The sequence below is a fragment of the Chaetura pelagica genome, unplaced genomic scaffold, assembly GCF_000747805.2.
Source record: "Chaetura pelagica isolate M959 unplaced genomic scaffold, ChaPel_1.0 scaffold198, whole genome shotgun sequence".
NCBI classification, from domain to species: Eukaryota; Metazoa; Chordata; class Aves; order Apodiformes; family Apodidae; genus Chaetura; species Chaetura pelagica.
Window position 1 is genome coordinate 289449 of NW_009954317.1, and position 19113 is coordinate 308561.

The 19113-nt window shown below is 46.1% G+C and overlaps 2 protein-coding genes across 2 annotated transcripts in view; both read left to right on the forward strand.

Moving 5' to 3' along the window:
- Positions 1-1387: 1387 nt before the first annotated feature.
- FOXM1 (forkhead box M1) lies at positions 1388-8612 on the forward strand. Its single transcript, XM_010004123.1, is given in 9 exon segments — positions 1388-1751; positions 1754-1933; positions 3039-3187; positions 3398-3619; positions 4029-4157; positions 4735-4779; positions 5721-5799; positions 6244-6425; positions 7596-8612. Coding segments are annotated over 9 exon segments (2367 nt in total).
- A 4030-nt stretch (positions 8613-12642) lies between these two features.
- Positions 12643-19113, forward strand: part of NRIP2 (nuclear receptor interacting protein 2) — a 15579-nt gene continuing 9108 nt past the window's right edge. Inside the window, exons 1-2 of the mRNA XM_010004124.1 lie at positions 12643-12870; positions 16070-16246. Coding sequence (XP_010002426.1) covers positions 12643-12870; positions 16070-16246 — 405 coding nt within the window. The remainder of the gene's footprint in view (positions 12871-16069; positions 16247-19113) is intronic.

The following is a 19113-nucleotide window of genomic DNA, read 5'->3' on the forward strand; positions in this document are numbered from 1 at the left end:
GGCCGTGGGGGGGGCGGAGGCCCCACCAGGGAGGGCGGTGGGGCGGGGCCCGGGGCAGGGGTGGGTGGAGAAGGAGCCAGGAGCCTTTAGGTCTCCCCGAGGCCACGCGGGGCTGCTCCCGCCGCCGAGCCGGTCGCAGCAGCCCGAGGCCTTCCCAGGGAGCGGAGCTCACCTGAAGGGCGTGCAGCCTTTCGGGGCTGGCTGAGGGCTGCTCCTCTGTCGTTGTCCTACGGGGCTCTCTCTCTAAGGGAGCAGAGCAGGCCGCAAAGGGCCATGTATGTGCTCGGGGGCTGTAACTGAAGGCTCCTGCGGGCGGCCTTGGGCTGCCGGGCAGCACCCGGTGGCAGCAGGGCTGGCTGCTCCCTGCAACCAGGGCACAGACCCAGCTTCTTATCTCATGCCTAGTTTCTGGGCTGTATCTGTGCAGGGGGTTCCTGCTGGTAATTTTCTAGTAGCCGGCCCAGTCAAAGCTACTAATGCAAAAGGCCTCTTTTGTGATTTGTTCCTATTCTGCCTACCATCCCTAATGATAATAAATGCAATTTGTGTATTCGTGTTCTGGTGTAGTTTGCTGCAAGAGGCAGCCTCCACGTGATTCTCGTGTGGCATGATACTTGTAAGTGGTGTTCTCAAAAGGCAGACACACTGCGTCTCTGAAAGCACTATCTCTGAATTTTATCCTTCTGCTTTATAATCTAAATTGTCTGTTGTCCAACAGTTTGACATTTAAATATTATGCTGCCCAATGATTGATTTATCCGGCTCTGGAATGATTAAAACGTTTGCTTTATCCTTCTTTTAAAGCATCCAACTTCTGCTGCATTCATTGTTAGTCTCTGAAATGTTCAGGAAAATCTCTGCTTCCCAGATCTTGCACCATCTGTTGAATCCCCTTTTCTCTCAGCTTGCACGATCTGCTGGCTACAGCAATGCCATATAAGAATCAGGATGGCTATTTCTGTGTTCTAGCTTCTCTCTCTGACAGCTTGCTGGCTGATGCTTGTTAAGTTACTTTATGGCTAAGTTTTAGTCTCCCTTTCTGTAGAGTACGTACTTTCCTTGGTATGTGCTCTCTGGCTCCCAACTTGTGATGCATGTTACCTACTCTGCTAATATCTCGCGTCCTGTTTACAGCAGGTGTGGATGCAGGAGGTACAGTACTGTTTTCCAAGAGCCTCATCAACCTTATTAAATACTTTCATTTTAAAATTTTCCATCCTGGTTTCTAGCTGTGTAACCATTGCTGAGAATGTGTGCTCTGTGGGAAGCACATGGTGATTAGCTGCACCTTTCTTAGCTATTCCTACCCTCTGTACTTTTGTTTTTCTTTTGTTTTGCAGGATTTGTTCTTGTTCCTTTCAATGGAGAGTGACTGCACAGAACCATAATGAAGACCAGCCCTCGCAAGCCCTTAATTCTCAAAAGAAGGAAACTGACCCTCCCACAGAATGATGCATCTGTTGCTTCAGCAAAAGATAAGAACAGTGGTCAGGATGAAAAAGCTCCTAAGCAAGAGCACAGTCAAGAGGACGAGTACAATAACCATCATAGAGACAAAATGGACTGTGGCCTGCAGAAATTCCCAGCAGGGATAAAGATTATTGACCACCCTACCATGCCCAACACACAAGTGGTAGTCATCCCTACAAATGCTGATATACAGAGTATCATAGAGGCACTAACAGCAAAAGGAAAAGAATGTGGCAACAACGGGCCCAACAAGTTCATTCTCATTAGCAGTGGGGGCACTTCCCGTCAGCATGTACAGCGCCATCTCAGCATCTCCCATCAGAGGAAAAACACAGTGTAGCAAAGGCTGCACATGGTCAAGAGAAAGACAGGAGTGTTACACAGACACCAGGTCATGCAGGAGGGACAATGGCCTGGCATGCAGAAGTTGGCTCTGTGGCTGAACGGGAACAGGAGAGCAACAGTATGTAATATTCTCTTCTTTTTTTGTGCTGGCAGATAAATGAGATGTGAAGTAGTGAGTGTAGTGCTTGGATCTTGGCATACAATAATGAGAAGTATTTTATTAGTTACAAAATAGCTATGGGTTTGATTCTAATGATTTACATAGCTATGTGTGTACAGTGAAATCTGAAGGATCTTGGATACATTTTTAGTGGAAAAATGGCGTATAAAGTAGATGGTATAGAAAAGCAAAATTTTCATCCTGGGGAAAAAAGAAGGGCTAGCTTGAGAAAAGCAAGTCTAGAAACACAAAAGACTGAGCTTCATCTGGCAAAAAGACTTTGGTTGAATTCAAGACTTCAATAGAGTCAGTTACAAATCATACAGGCCTAGGCTTTGAAAACAACTAAGTGGTCAGTCTGTTTCTTTCTTGGCTCTCTCATAACTACTGAATAAATGTTAGAAGTGGGATGAATTTTACTGCTCATCTGCTCGAACACTGCTCATATCAAGTTTGTATTTGCAACTTTAAATAGCTATGTAGCTTTTGGGAAGTCTTATCTTATCCCACAGTATAGTACTGCCTGACAAGAACCCATAGACAGCTGCAACACTTAGGTTGCTAAAGAAATAACAAAAACATGATATTTCTCACCAGTTATAATAAAATTATGTTAGTTTTCATGGTGGTTGTTCAAAAACCTGGAAACATCTGGGCTTCTGATTTGGGTCTTGTGCTAGGTCTTTCAGTTGAGTTTGACACCATTTTCCTTGGCCTCTGCTTACTAGATTCATCCTTTAGCTAAAAGTACTTGAATTTTTGAAGTACTGAATCAACATTGTCCTGTTTTGGTTGAGAACAATGGCCTGGTTTGAATGTTTGTTTTTAAGGCTGCTGTTTTTTTCAGTAATTGGGCAGATTCCAGATTCACATGAGATTAGGAATTCAAGGTTTAATTCCTTTCACAAGAAACATTAGCACTGCAATGCTATCTTGTCCCTATCTTGAGACACAGCTACCTCTTTTAAAAAGTGTGACTACTGCCTTCCTTTTGGCAGTTGAGATGAATGAGGAAGAGTGTTACTTGTGAGTAAGCAGAGGTATGGGCTTGTTATCCCAACAGGCAGTGGTGGATCAATAAACTCTGTATTGGACAATAGTCTCACTAACATCCAGTGGCTGGGGAAGATGAGATCTGATGGGCTAAATCCCTGTTCTGTGAAGCAAGACGCAGAGAAAGAGAATAAGATGCCTCTGCAGGAAAGAATCAAGGTAAGTAGAAGACAGCAGTGTGTGTGCTAAAACTTCTGGTAGGGGAGTAAACCCATGTGGATCAGAAGACTTGCAAGAACTAGGCATCACCATCTCTATTCTGTGCTGGGCCTTTGCTGATTTGAATAGCTGAACCTGGAGGATCCAGGGATGTTCCAAGGCCCTTGTCACCTTTGTGAGGACTCATGTTTCAATTCTTCTGTCTCTCAGACTGAAGAAGATTCTGTTGCTCCTGCTACTCCTATCACTGGCACCATCTCGTCCTCCTCGTGGCAAGATTCAGTATCAGAACGACCTCCTTACTCCTACATGGCCATGATACAGTTTGCCATCAACAGTACAGAGAAAAAGCGAATGACTCTGAAGGACATCTACACTTGGATTGAGGATCACTTCCCATATTTTAAACATGTGGCTAAGCCAGGCTGGAAGGTAATTAGCAGGCTGCAGGCCACAGGGTGATACTATCATATGCCTTCTGGATGAAAAAGTAGTTGTTCCCCAGTTTGCAGAGCAAGATGGATATTACTTTAAACACCTCACTGCAAATACCCTCTCATTCCTGATGTTCCCTGTTCTGCTTCTTGTATCCCATTTCTCATTCCACTTAGGCAAAAAGATGAAGTGTTTGACCCCTGGAGTAAGAATAGGGATCTCGGGAGTAAATAGAATGAGAGACTGATGACAGTGTTGGCTGGGTATGCAGTGAGTATGAAGGTCCATGTTGTCTACACCTGGGAATGTAATCCCTCTGCTAGGGCAGTCAAGTCTCAGGTAGGCCCTGCTGTGCTGATAACAAAAAGACTGCTTTTCAACCTCCCCCTCACTCCTTTCTCCCCAGAACTCCATACGGCACAACCTGTCTCTCCATGATATGTTTGTCCGTGAGACATCTGCTAATGGTAAAATCTCATTCTGGACTATTCACCCTGAGGCAAACCGTTGCCTAACACTGGACCAGGTATTTAAGGTGAGTTCCTCATGCAAAGAAAATGGAACAGGCTATCCAGTTCCTAAATGCTACACTAGCCAGATGCACCTTATTTTAACAGGAAAGTTAAGCCTTTGCTGGATTCAGCTATTTCTCTTGACAAATAGACAAGTGCTGTATTTGAAATAGAAGGTGCTGTGGCCGTTCATATGAACGGAAACTTCTATGGGACGTGTTTATTCTTCAGGTGGTGTACCAAATTTAATAGCGAGCCTGTTCAACCTCTTTCCATGGGTCTGATTCAAATTCCTGGTGAGAACCTTTTCAGTGAAGTTGATCAGGAGTTTTTCTGCTGTTTGATTAGATAGGATGGAATAGAATTTGATTGCATAGGATGGAATTGCCCTATCCCAGCTAAGTATTTTAGGAAGTACCATTTTGTGGGAGAAACAGCTTGGGAGTATGGAATAGATGTTTACTCTTCTGTGTTATCTGCATTGGGTGGGCAGATTGAAACTTGTTTGCTCAAGTTATACGAGGTTACAAGGTCCCATTTGTTCCCCCTTTGGTTGATTAAATCATCTTTTTCTCCCTCTCAATGCCTTGCTGCCATCAGCCGCTGGACTTGGGGTCACCAACATCGCCTGACCACTCTGAATCAGTAAGACTTACCCTCTGGCTTGGGGCTTGGGCTTCCATTCTCTTCTTGCAGCTACTGAAGGGAAGGACAGGAGACTTGGGGAGGGGGACTGAGTCACTGCTGCACCTACTCATAGAATCATAGAATCATAGTCATACAGCTCACCTTTTTTTGGGAAAGGAGTTGAGCCAAAGGTTAATTGCCTTCAGATGATGTGCTCTCTCTACAGCTGGTAGAGCAACTAGAAGTCTGCTGCTGAGGCAGGCTGTATTGAGCAGGAAGAGGCTTCAAAGAACAATCCCAGACAGATTTCTAGTAAAATCCTCATCTCCATGACAGCAGTCCCAATCTGTCCTAGGACTCACATCCAGAGAATAGGATCTCTCTGTCCTTTTTCATTTTGGGTCCCAGCTGCGTTGTGGTTTTCAGAAGGATGAACCAGTTTACTGTGTCTTTTCTGTTCAGCAGTTTTAACAATGACAGATCTGCAAGTGGCCAAACATTTTTTTACTGTGGCTACAGCCCTGGCCTTTTTTCCATCTGCTTAAGACTCCTGATTGCTCTGTGTTGCCTCTGCGATTCCACTTGAACGTTTACCTGGCCCATGGTTTGTATAAAGATCCAATATAAAACAAAGCTATCCCATTCACTTCTAAGGCACTGAGGACACCAAAACCAGGTCACTTCTGCAGTAGTCTGCAGCTGGAGTAGCTCTGTCATGCCATCTCTTTTTCCACACAGCTTTTGGTTGGTAGCTGTCTTGGAGATGGCATGGCTACAAAACAGTAACTGGCACAGAGCCAGTATGAGTGCTGGGTGCTAACAGCTGCTCTCTCTGTGGTAGCACAGCACAGACATGTGGAGTTGCAGTTCTGAATTAACAGCAGTATAAAGACGGATTATCCCCTTTACATCTTTCTTTTCTCACTCTTCTCATCTTTCTTATTTCACAATGACTGCAGCACCAAAAGCAACACCTTCCTGATCCCCAGAAGAACATGGGAAGCAACAGCAGCAGCAAAACTGAACCCCAGAATGCACGTGAGTATCTACATCAACCTAGGCCAAAGACAATAGTCCTATAAATCTGTGGCACTCTCCCAGCTTCCCTTAGGAATAAATATGGAAATTGTTAGCCAGATTTGCCAGCTTTTAGGCTTCCTACTGTCAGGTTTGGAGCTGAAGGCAGAATTGCTGTGTCTGAGAGAGGATGTGATGGGGAGATGGATGGGATTGGGTACTCAAATGGAGCAAGAGCAGAACTTGCCCCAGTTGGAGGGCTAGGATCTGTATTAAAGACTTTTCTTGTTCATTATGCCTTCTGGCTTGGGATTTGTACCTTCAAAATTAGCAGAGAAGGCAGCTGAGCCTATCTCTGAATGTTTATTTGGGGGTATTTAAAAGGACTTCCTCTTAGAATTCTGGGTTTCAAGAGGTAGTATAGGAAGGGCAAGAAGTTAGCAGGTTCGTTCTTTTCTCTTCCAGGTCGAAAGATGAAGCCTTTACTTCCTCGCATCAACTCCTACCTGGTTCCAATCCAGTTTCCTTTGAGTCAACCTCTTGTCTTGCAGCCTTCTATGAAGGTTCCTCTGTCCATGGCACAGGGAGCATCCCTCAACAGCTCAGAGACTTACCGGAGCAATAAGCGTGTGCGAATTGCTCCAAAGGTTGGTTTATTGGGTTTTTGAGGGGTTTTTTTGTGGGTTTTTTTGGTTCATTGATTTGTTCACTGATTCATTGAAAATAGATTTTGGGAGGGAGGGGGTGTTGGTGTGGGTGGGTTTTTTGGTTGTTGGTGGTTGGTTGTTATTTTTTCTATAAATCTTGCCTTCTATGGATCCTGTTCTTTATATATCTTTACCAAGTGCTATGTAACTCTAAGCTCATATTAAGGAATTGGCCAGTGACAATCCTTGCTGTCCATCTCGGTCTCTAAGGTTAATTATTAACTGCTAGTTTACTTGCTATGAGGATGTTACTATAATTCACTAGAGGAGGGGATTCTGTAAAGACAATTTTTCTCTGTTGCTTGGATGTGAAGACGTAAGAATCAAAGAAATGGCTTTGTTCTGCTCTGAAAACATTCAGATTTTTGATAGCTCTGAAGAGACATGTGACACTGGAACTTCTTCTGAAAGAGCATTTATTTGCATGTAGTCTCTTCCCGGAGGTTTTCAGTACATGCTGCTTGCTAATTCTGTGGAGTTCCCAGTTATCCTGGTCTAAAGCAAAGCAGCTGTTGAATCTTTCTCTTGTCATCTCACTGATTGCTCTTGGATGCTTAGACATTGTAAAGCTCTAACTTCTTCCATCCTGTCTAACCATAACCCTGTTTTCATTTTTGTGCCTGTAGCTTTACCTTCTCTTCTGGTATGATTTATCTTTCTCCTATGCTCTTTTTCTGTTGATAACCTCATTTTTTATTCTTTTTTAAATTTTTCCTTGGTTTCTAGGAACGCTGTCCTCATTAATTTTGTTGTTTCACATGTAGATAGTATAAGGAGGATTCACAGGCTTAGACTTTTCCAGAAATACTAATTCCTCCTTCTACTTGTACTCTTAGAAGTTCCTCATACCAAAAGTGCTCTGAAGGGCATGACTTCCAGTCACTTAGCTAAAATTATTTTCATGTGGTCTGTAGGCTTCTTTGTATCAACATCACACAGAGATCAACCTCTTATTTCTTGTCACAGTTACTGCTTTCTGAGGATCCTCCTCTTTCTTGTTGTGCTGTTCTTAAGTGCCAGTCTTTCTTTTATTCCTTTCACTATCTTTTGGATTTTGGGTGGGTTAGATCCTTGTTTGTTGACTGCATATCACATGTGTTTTTTTTATAGATGTCACTCTCTGCAGAAGAGTCATCCTCTTTATCTGTGGCTGCTGTCAAGGAGGAGAGTCAATGTGATGAAGGTTTATTTCCCTCAATCCATTCCCTAAAGGAGAGCAGCTCCCAGCCTGGTGAGGAATCATCCTCTTTCCCAAAGAGCATCTGTATAAAGGAGGAAGAAGACTCTCAACTGGATGACTGGCTGTCCCCATGCACCTCAACCCTAATGGTAAAGGAAGAGCCAGACTTTTTCCTTCCAGTCTCATCAACAAAGGATAAGAAACAATTCACAGTGCTGAAGTCACCATCTAAGGGCATTTCTGACACGTTAGTTATAAAGAGGCGGGAAAGACGGGAAATGGGCAGATCCAGAAGGAAACAACGCCTGGCACTGCCTTGCCTAGAAGAGCCTGTCCTTGTTTTGCCAGAAAACCATGGCTTTGACCCTTTCCTGCAGGAAAGCCAGCCTCTTGAGAATGTATCACAGCTCAGCTGCTTGCAGGGGGAAGAAGGACCCTTTAAAACACCAGTCAAGGAGATGTTTGGCAAATTGCCGGTTTCTTCCACTCCCAGCAAAGTGTCAGCAACTACTACCCCCCCTTTAGCCACCCTCGACCCCTGGAAGTCTGCATCCTTAGCCAAGGGAAGTCATGAGCTGGACTTCAGTCCAGTGAGAACACTTCAGTTGCCATTCACACCCCCGCAGGAGAACCAGGACTTGCTGGATTTCAACAGCACACCCCTTAAAAATCCCCTCTTTGAGTCCCCTCAGGAGCTGCTCAATACAGAATCCAGTGTCCCCTTCATGAGCCCTTCAGCTTTCACTTATGAGTCTTGTAAGCAATCATCTGTTGAACTTCCAGCCTCTGGCTTTACTGAAAACCGGTCACTCATGGAGGGCCTGATCCTGGACACCATGAATGACAGTCTGAGCAAAATCCTTCTAGATATCAGCTTTCCTGGTCTTGAAGATGAAAATTTAGGAACAGATATTAGTTGGTCTCAGCTCATACCTGAACTGAAGTAAGCTGGCCTGAGAGCTGAATTTGGCTTGTTCTAATCTTACAGAAAGCACTCTACTCTTCTGAGATCTGTTCACATATTCTAAAAAGACTGTTTGCTAATTCCCACATCCATGGGAGCAGAGGGCATTATTGACTCCTGCTAAGCTGGGAGACAAGCCCATTGGCTGCTATGAGCTCCCTTTAAAAGCTGAAACATGTGGAATATAGATAGAACCTCTCTAACCTGGTGCTAGAGACAAGAGTCACTGGACAGAAGTTACCAAGAGAACATCTAGGTAGGCCCTGAATGGCATTTGCTATTCAGGGTGTCAGATCAGAGTAAATGGATGAATTCCTTAGTTACATACAATAGGAAAGAGCCTGGGAAACTCCTCCTAGCTCTGTCCTTACTTCCCTTTACTTTGTTCTCCTATTACTTAGTATCTGCTGTGTAGTTTTAATGGCTGTAAATACTGTACATTTCTTAAATTAGCCCTTAATTATAATTAATAATTTTATTCTTGTAGGGTTATGGGAATATTTGGGCTGATAAAGGTTGGACTTAGAGTGTTGTCCATATGTTCCACATCTCCTATATTCTACCTTAGATGAGAGCTCAAAATACTTGCAGCATAAAATATTGGTTCGGCTTTCTTTTTCCAGACTGAAATGTAGAATAACTTGAATTGATCTGACTGGCTCTTCTGGTTCCAGATTTCTATTATTACAGAATAATAGAACCTAGAGGACTGGATAGAGTCACAGTTGCAGTAAGATGGAGTTATATTGAACGGTTAAAACTGCCCCTGTTACAGTCATGAGTTGAGAATGTAAACACTTACAAAGCGAATGCTGTTTTTTCCACTGAAAAGTGGCTCTGGAAACACAAGGTATGTTTCTCTTGGTGTAATAGGACAACTCATCCAAATTCTCATGTCAAAAGCAGAAATTGCCATGGAAAAGACCTGATCCTTCTCCTTACAGACAAACAATGGCTCATGTATCTACATACTCAATAAAGCTTCTCTGAGAACACAGCTAAGTGTTGCCTTTACTGCTTTCGCTCTAAGCAGCCTGCTCAGCATGAACAGCTGATTTTTGCTTGTTTAATGTGCTTCAAAATTTGTCCCATTTTGTGGCACATTTTCTACTAGTACATGTTACACAGCTGTCAACACTCTACTTGGGAGTCTCAAGACATTCTATCTCCCTCTCACTTCTTGCTCAGAATCACAGAATCACCAAGGCTGGAAAAGACCTTTAAGACTGTCAAGTCCAGCCTCTGACCTAACACCACCACATCAGCCAGACCACGGCACTAAGTGCCACATCCAGCCTTTCTTTGAACACATCCAGGGATGGTGCCCCCACTACTTCCCTGGGAAGTCCATTCCAATTCTAATCACCCTTTCTGTGAGGAAGTACTCCCTAATATCCAACCTAAACCTCCCCTGGAGCAGCTTCAGGCCATGCCTTCTTGTCTTGTTGATAGTTGCCTGGAAGAAGTTGCTAGTTGACTGAGGGGATGCATCTACACAACTGACATCCAAAAGCCAGCTAACTAAGGATTGTGTCTCCAGCAAATAATGAAATATTCTTCCCCTTGGAATGGCGAGATGATGACAATTTTAGGTGGATGATCCCTTGCTGTCCCTGTCAGCTGAGGTGCTTTCATGGCCACCTCCCACTATGTTTTGAACACACTTGACCCTAAATTATTTAATTAAGCAACCTATTCTTTCTGACTGACCTCACTGCCAGGGCACATTTTACTGTCTAGTAGCTGAACTAAAACATTATGTACATCTAAGATGACATTTATCTCAAAGTCACTTGCCAGACACATTCAGAGATATAAATACTATCACGTGTTACTTCATTATTTGAAGGATAGGAATATATTGTATTATCCAAGTAGAAAAACTGGAGGGAATTCAAACCAGAATAAACACTTCCCCCCCCAAGATAGAAGGGAAGAGAGAAGTATGGTTGGACTGAATGATCTTAAAGGTCTTTAACAAACAGAACTATTTTGTCATTCTGTGAGGCATTCACAGTCTGCAGGAGGGGAAACGGGCCAGTGTGAGAGTAGAAGTGCGTGATTCAGTACTGGTGAATGGGGATAGTAAAAAGGACCGGAGAACAAAACTCAGAGGATGCTCAGTGAGGCCCCAAGAGGTCAAAAGTATGTGTAAATCAAGAATCATTACAACCTAGAGGCAAGAGAACAAGACCGTGGGAGGGAACACGCTTCCCTGGGAATATTTGTTATTTAAACTCTCTTCATAATTCAGCTTCCAAAGAGACAAGGACAGTTGAAAACAGCTCTGCTGGGCTCTTGGTGGGACTCTGCCTGCATTATGATGTTGGAGTTTGGCCTTGTACTGTGAAGCATTTAGAAAATACTCCTACTCCCACTCCTGCCAAACCTGATTCTGCAAGTTGATGCTGTGGGAACCACAATACCTTGCATAAAGCAGTCAGGATACTGGGTACAAAAAGTTTAACCTCTTCAAATTTTACAATTCCTTTTAAAATAACCAGCTTCCCTTCTAACATTTGAGGATCAAAGATCCCAAGTGAAATGCTAATGCTGTGATGATTAGCAGAGAGTAAAAGGTAAACAACATGGTTTGCTTTGCACTGAGGCCAACTTCTTGGTAGTTCCTGTGCCCACGCTGACATCTCACAGAACCATTGTATACCATTGTGGACCATTGGATTTACTCCTAAGATTGTTATATTTTTGTACACAACCTATAACACAGAAATAATTGGTATCAGTGATGTTGGAATGTTACATGCTACTAAGCTGGGAAAAAAAGAATAGGAGCAACAGCCTAACTTTGCTGTAACTTTCATAGTCCACTGCTGCTATTCACCCCCAGCTGACAGTCACAGAAAGGTGATGCTGTCTGCAGCTTCACAGCTGTGTAAAAATCAGATTCCTCCTCTGCTCATGGGGTTAGAACTGGTGCTTACCAGGGCAGCACATTCACCAGTGAAAAGGAATCAAAATAAAGCAGCTTCAGTTCCAGTTGAAACCTAGAGATTCAAGCAGGACAATGTGGAGGCAAAAAGCTGGAAAACAGAGCTCCACCATGTCCTCTCTCCCCTGAGAGGAAGGATGTCTAGACCAGGGCAGACACTGCAGCTGTATCAGCAGACTCTACCAGCCAGTGATTTCAGGCTACTGCAACTTTGGCTCTTGATGAAGAGGGGCAAAAATGAGGGCAGAAAGCAGAAACCCTGGCCAGAAGCAGAATCCAGGCCTCCAGCATTTCATTCAAGCTGCACACTAAAACCCTTCAGCGCAGCCTATGCCAAACGTGTGACACTCTCTGCAGAACGAGCCTGGGCGTGCCCGCCGGGAGGCTTGAGATGGACGCTCCCTCTCATTCACCAGGGCACTGCATCATCTCCCAGACTGACCCACATTGTTACCGGATTCACCGAGATGCGTCAGAGCCTCCAGCAAAGACACTGACCTGCACTGCCTGTCACTTCTCAGTGACAGTGTCTCTTTAGCTTACCGGGGGAAACAGGCAGTGCACACGCACACACGCACACACACACACACACGCGCCTGCGTGTGCACAGCCCGGGGAGGTAAGTCCAGCCCCCAGGAGCTGGGCCATCCTGCTGCTGCTGCTGCTGCTGGATTTTTCCAGCCAGAGAAGCTTGCCGGCTCTGCTGTCGTTTATGGAAATTTGTTCCTGACGTTGGGCTTTTCCTGTTGCGACAGGGACCCACCGGCTGGAGGAGACAGAGCTGCAGGCGGGGTGGGAGAGAAAAAAGCGGGGAGCAGAGGGACACTGGGGGAGTGGAGAGGAACAGCGGGAGAAAAAGGCACAGAGACACTTCAAAGATGGGTGAGTTATAACTAAGAGAGCAGGAAGAAAGGCAGAGAAGGGGAGAGAAGGAGAGCTGTGAGGAAGAGAAAGGGGAAGGAGCTCAGAGACTGAGTCAGCCTCGGGAGGGCAAACATCTGGAGACAAGTGCAGGGGACACCCCAGCACGCAGAGAAGGACCTGTTCTGTCTGAATCTTCACCATGAGCACAAGGAAGAGCTCCCCACTGCCACTGGGGCAAGGAGACCCAGGAAAAAAGCAGGAGGAGAGTACACTTGACCTCACACAGGAGCGTGAGATGGAGCTGAGGAACAAAGCTATTCTGCAACAGAAGAGGCGCCTTAAACAGGCCACCCAGTTTGTGCACAAGGACTCTGCTGACCTGCTTCCCCTGGATGGTTTGACAAGGCTTGGCACCTCGAAGGATCTGGTGAGTCCAGTGGGACCCCATGTGGGAGGGGGTCTTCGTAATAGACTTCATAACAGCTGGGAACTGCTGCCAGGCTTTGTGAAAGGGTCAGGGGTTCAGCATCACCGAGGAGCAGGTCAGGGCAAAGAATGAATTGCCCGTTTTTTGCATCCATCATTCCATACATCCCCATAGGGACCGTACTCCTCCCCGAGGCAGGCAGAAATGGTCTGGAAGGACTCCCCAGAATCCAACTTTCCACTTACCTTATACATAAATATGTTAATCTGACATGTATGTTTCCATGTGGGACATCTCTGAAAGTCCCCCTGTATCCCTGCATGATCTAGCTCAAAAGCAGACTCCTTCCTGGACTTAGCAGGAAGGAAAAGCACAGTTCATGAAACTCCAAGAGATTTATGTTTGACCTTGTCACCTTTTTGCAGAACTCTACTTTCCCCCAAACTTTAGGTTTAAGGAGGGGCAAGCACAGGGCAGGACAGCCAGCCAGGTGGCTGCAGTGGATAACTGCATCTGTGGGTAACTCCTCTGGGGAGGAGGCACAGGAATGAGGCCTGTGGACATCTCTTTGTGGACACATGGAGCAGGAGGCAGCAGGGAGGGGATCAGCTTCAGGACCCTCAGCAAACCGTGGTCTGGAGGGACTTCCCCAAGGCAGAGAGCAGTTTCCCACAGGATCTCTTGCTGCACACATCTGCACACATCTTCTCCTTGTTCTGGCAGTTTTGCTGTCTAACTTTTCCTCTATGCTGTGGAGTTCAACTGCTCAAGGATGTGGAGGTCTAAATAATTTTCCCAGAAGGAGGCCTGGGTCTGGCCATTGATGAGGGCACAGCTTATTCCAGATGTGCCAGTGGGTGTCATAGGTCTTGCCCCTCTCTGCAGCCCGTGCTTCCCTCTGTGTCCTCAAACCATCACAGCAATGCCACAGATGCTCCTGAGCACGTAACTCCTCCAGTCTTTTTCCCAGCTCCCATGGCAGGCCCTGCAGTTGCTGACAGTGAGATGTGCTGCACACAGGGACACGTGTGCAGGACAGGCAGGGTCTCAGGTGCTGAGCCTGAGTGGGAGCTCTCCTTGCTGAAACTTCCAGGTGCAGTTGCTGCACTGTGTGCAGATGAGGGATCAGTGCCACTTCCTTGTGTTGGCACTGCTTCCTGCTCCTGCCATGCTTCCCACAGTTGCATTGGCTTCTCCTGAGAGTCCCCAGCTTGGCAGGGTCGAGGGTGACTCCTCAAAGTCACCCAGAGCTGTTGCCTCATGCTCTGACAGCCCTTGGCAGCCACACATGGCTTTCAGCAGGGACTGGTCTGAAGTGTCACTCTGGCCCCAAACACAGGGAAGCCACACAAGTGTTGTGCTGGAGAGGAACAAGGCCTCTTCTCCCCACGGGGAGTGAGGTCTGGCAGCATGGGAGCTTGAAGGGCCCAGTTTAGTCTGGCAGCTCAGGCAGGCTAACGCTGGCCCTTCATGCCCAGAAGCACTGCAGGTGAAACAGCTTCTCAGGAGGGGAAAGCCACACATATCCCTGGTCTCCTCTTTGTAGAGATTTTGCCAGGGAAAAGGGAAGAGTCACTTTGGAGTCTTTTAGTGCATGTTTGCTGAGCCCAGCTACAAAGGCAGAGAGAAACACGTCTACATCCTTTGGTCTGGAATTTGCTCCTGTCACACTGTGCATCAAAACAGCTGTGGTGCCAGCCAGAGGCCTCTGGGAGTCCTGCACAGCACGAGTGGCAGCCTTGGCTTCCAGAGGCTGGCACTCTGAAGCCCCAGGTGCTTGCTGACAGGCAGGTCTTGTCTGAATTGCTCGCCATGAGCAGCTCTCCTGGTTAAATTAACCATCCTAGGCAGGAGATTTCCCTGCATGCAGGTGGTGTTATGTCACTCAAAACCAGTCATAGTTCAGGCTTGGTCCGTAGCAGCATGGATGGAACATTTTTACCATAGAGCCAGGGAGCAGTGAATAAAGTATAACACCTGCTCTGGAATGGGTTGCCTAGAGAGGTTGTTGATGCCCCATCCCTGGAAGTTTTAAAAGTCAGGCTGGACAAGGTTTTGTGCAACCTGATCTAGTGGTAGGGTTCCCTGCTCATGGCAGGGGGGTTGGAGCTTGATGATCTTTAAGGTCCCTTCCAACTTAATGATTCTATGATTCTACGTAGGCCGTTGTTACTGAGAATGCTGTTGTCAGCTCTGAGCAGCTGCTCTGCTGGACAATGGCCATGAGTACATGGAGAAAGGACAAAGCTATCTTAAACAGGCCTCCTTAACTGCTGCTGCCCATTGTTGATTCAGTAGCTGTGCAGCCACTGGAGGCACTGGATCAAACATCAGGCAAAAAACTAGAGCCTCAGCCTGATGACTAAGGGAGCTTTCTCTCCAAGCAACACTTCCTGTGTGTATGCACAGTTGGGATAAGAAGTTTTTCAGAATTTTTCTTTGCTTTTGGTGCACCTCTCCTTCTTCTGCACAGAAGGAAGGGACAGGGATACAAGGTACATGAATGAGGCATTTGAGATAAGAATTAAGTTATTTCAGCCATTGATCTGGCTGGTGGTACTCCCTTCTAGTTGTGGACAACATAGGGCTTCGAAGATGCTACCCAGCCAGGAAGAGACTCAAACAGTATCACTTCTGATGAAGAAGGGTGGAGACAGACTCCATTAAGATAACATGGGAAGCTGGTTTTAGTTTCCTATGCAAGGGGAAGCTTCCCTGTTCGCTGCAAATAATTTCTTGTGCACCTAAAGTTTCTGGTGCCTTGCCTTCTTACCCACCTATGCATCACACACATGCTGCATCCTCTGTCCCCTCCCACCTCAGAAGGTGTGAGTGTGCCTGGATGGATGTCAGCACACACCTACCAGGTGTTTCTGTACCTGAACAGGTACAAGACTGCCAACTGCATGTTTAGCTGAAGGAATAGAAATGTGTGGGGAGAGCATGCATCAGGCAAGTTCTTTTCCTCCAACAACTGCATCCCAGAGACCTTCCTGTCTCAGATATCCCAACTCTTCAGCACCACCTCAGTGGCTACGGAAAAAATGTCGGGATTTAAGAAGAGAGTTTTTTGGAAAAGCTTTTCATCAGGATGATCAGCTGGGTCAAGCATTTGCAGCCTGCTTCCCCGGGCTAGCAAATGTCCTTGTTTGTAGCTCCATACTTAGCTGGGATTTGTCTTTCTTTGTGATGGAGACAGCAGCCCCACAGCGTGGTCCAGCGGCGCCTCTTGGAGGGCAACCTGAGCAAGATGCGCTGCGAGACCAGGGCTCAGGCCGCGTGGGTTCCGTCGCCGCTGGCAAAAGACCAGGATGGAAAGAGTAAAAAGGGAGAGGACAGGAGAAAAGAGACTTCACCCCTGCTAATACAGTGCCAGGTAAGGCAACAACACAGCGCTGCTGGTTTCACGGCCACGACAAATGCTCAGTGAGTTCCAGGGCCATGATAAGCTGTTAAACTGTAAAGCCAGCTGCAGGCAGAGAGAGCAGATGCCCCACATGGCCTCTCCCATGTTTGGATTCAGTTCTTCCAACAGACAGAGGAAAGCCTTTCTGCCACATGCATTGTAGCTGTTCCTAATTTGAAGATAAATTACCTTAACAATATTCCCTTCCTTTGGAAGCCAGCTTGCACATTGTATGAGATATTTGGTACCTGCATACAAAAGCAAGGCATGTCTCCTTATCACTTTAAGACAGATTGCTCCTAGTTGATTTCCCCTTACTGGATCCTGTCTGGTCTGATCTCTCACGTGTCAAAGGACCTCCTAAGAAAGTGGCTAAATGTGTTCTCAATTATCAGTCTTGCATTTCTTGATGAAACCAGCATTTTTAGCTCCCTTTTCTTCTTATATCCTCCTACAGAGCAGAACACACTCTTCCCAAGCCCTTGTAGGTAAGAAAGCACATCCAAAAGCTGTGGCCCATGAAAGAGGGCTGCGTGGTTAGAGCTGTTCAGTGATACACAGTCATGAGACTCACCAAGATACAGACCTGGTATACAGAACCCATTTTAAAGCTGTATTTATTACAGTTACCTCTCCTAAAGAACATCTCACATATTAGAGTGTCTAGACTTCCAGAGAAAACACCTATACCTTTGAAAATTCAGTTGGAACAATTAATTACCATATGAACACAGACTGGCAGCAAGCTTCTGAAATGTTCAGATTGAGTGTCTCAGTATCATGCAAAATCACTGGTTTGTTTTCCAGCCTTTACTGCTGCAGTTACCCTGTGGTTTTGACTCTGATGTTGCTGGGTTAACATAACCATACTTGGGAGAACAGTCTAATAGGTTGAATGGCTCCCAGGATAATTTCTCCAAATAGCTGAAGTCTGTTCTTGAGCAAATTAAGGTGTTTATTTTTCTGTAATCACCATTCTGTATTGTTTTGCAAGAGGAAACTCAGTGATAAAGATGTTTTGTTTTTTACCAGGCATGTGCACTGAACAAGGGCAGGCATGCACAGGTATCATATACCATGGGGCAGGAGCTAACTCATCATCAGACTCCACTACTCATTCCTCTTTTGTATTTCTAATGGACTGTGCCCCAGCTGTCACACACATTGTATTTTTCCTCCCTGGAGGAAGGCTAATGAACATCACAGTCAAGGTAATCAGTCTAATGCTGCACTTACTGTCTCTGAACTCAGAAATCTCTGCACAGGCATTTCTCTCTTTTTCTGCCCTTCTTAAGAGCCAGTCACAGTTTGACACAATTAATCTTCTTAAATTGAAGGAAGGAATGCTGTTGCCATGAGCTAAGGTGAGATCTCTCCCCAGCTTGCCTTAGGGACCTCTACTCCTAGTCCTGAGTGTTTCAACTTGACATGCCAGGCAGCCTGGAACTATGGCAGCAGAAGTATTGCCAAATTCATGAGCTTTTAAAATGCTTTGCAGCTTTTCCCCTCCTGTGAGACTCCCCCCTCGCTGACAGCAGGTTTTGGCCAAGAGGCATGCATGGATGAAGGGCAAGAGAATGGGTCCATGTTTTTGGAAGAGGCAGCAGCTCAGCTGGGTCTCCTACCAGCTCTGCCATATGGGATCTGTATCACCACAGAATGGCAGGACTGCTCATTTATCAAGGAGCTGTGAGAATATGCCTGTAGGGAATGTGCAAAGAACTTCACAGAGAGTTTCTAGAGGCTGGTTTCTTTGTGGTCTGACTTTTTCATAAACATCCCAGCTGGTATCAGGGCACTGAAGTTTTGTGTTCTCCCAAACGGTGACATTGTATCTCTGTGGCAATTTCCATGCCATGTGCCAAAGAGCAGCCTTGGATTGAATGTAGCTGCCAGTGTGACTGAGACTGGAAGCACATGATAGAATGGGTAAGACACAGTGCTGACAGCCAGAAGTTTGTGAGATCTGTCTTGCCTTTGGCATTCCTAAAGTAATTCAGTAACAGAATCACAGAATGTCAGGGGTTGGAAGGGACCTCTGAAGATCATCGAGTCCAACCCCCCTGCCAGAGCAGGGCCAAAACTAAGGCAGATCACTCAGAAGGGCATCCAGGTGGGTTTTGAATGTCTCCAGAGAAGGAGACTCCACAACCTCTCTGGGCAGCCTGTTCCAGGGCTCTGTAACCCTCACAGTAAAGAAGTTCTTCCTCATGTTGACATGGAACTTCCTCTGTTTGAGTTTGAGTCCATTGCCCCTTGTCCTATCACAGGGTATAAGTGAGAAGAGCTTGTCCCAGCCTTCTTGATGCCCAGCCCTCATGTATTTATAGACATTAATTAGACCCCCCTCAGTCTTCTCTCTAGACTGAAAAGCCCCAGGTGTCTCAGCCTTCCCTCATAAAGCAGGTGTTCCAGTCCCTTAACCATCCTCGTAGCCTCTGTTGGACCCTCCAGTAGATCCCTGTCCCTCTTGAACTGGGGAGCCCAGAACTGGACACAGTGCTCTAAGTGAGATCTCACCAAGGCCAAGTAGAGGGGAAGGAGAACCTCCCTCCTGCTAATGCACCCCAGGACACCACTGGCCTTCTTGGCCACAAGGGCACATTGCTGTCCCATGGAGAACTTGTCTACCAGGACTCCAAGGTCCTTCTCCATGGGGCTGCTCTCCAGCAGGTCACCTCCTAACCTGTACTGGTGCATTTTGTTGTTCCTTCCCAGGTGCAGGACTCTGCATTTGCTCTTGTTGAACCTCATTAGGTGCCTCTTTGCCCAGCTCTCCAGCCTGTCCAAATCTCACTGAATGGCTGCACAGCCTTCAGGTGAACCAGCCAGTCATC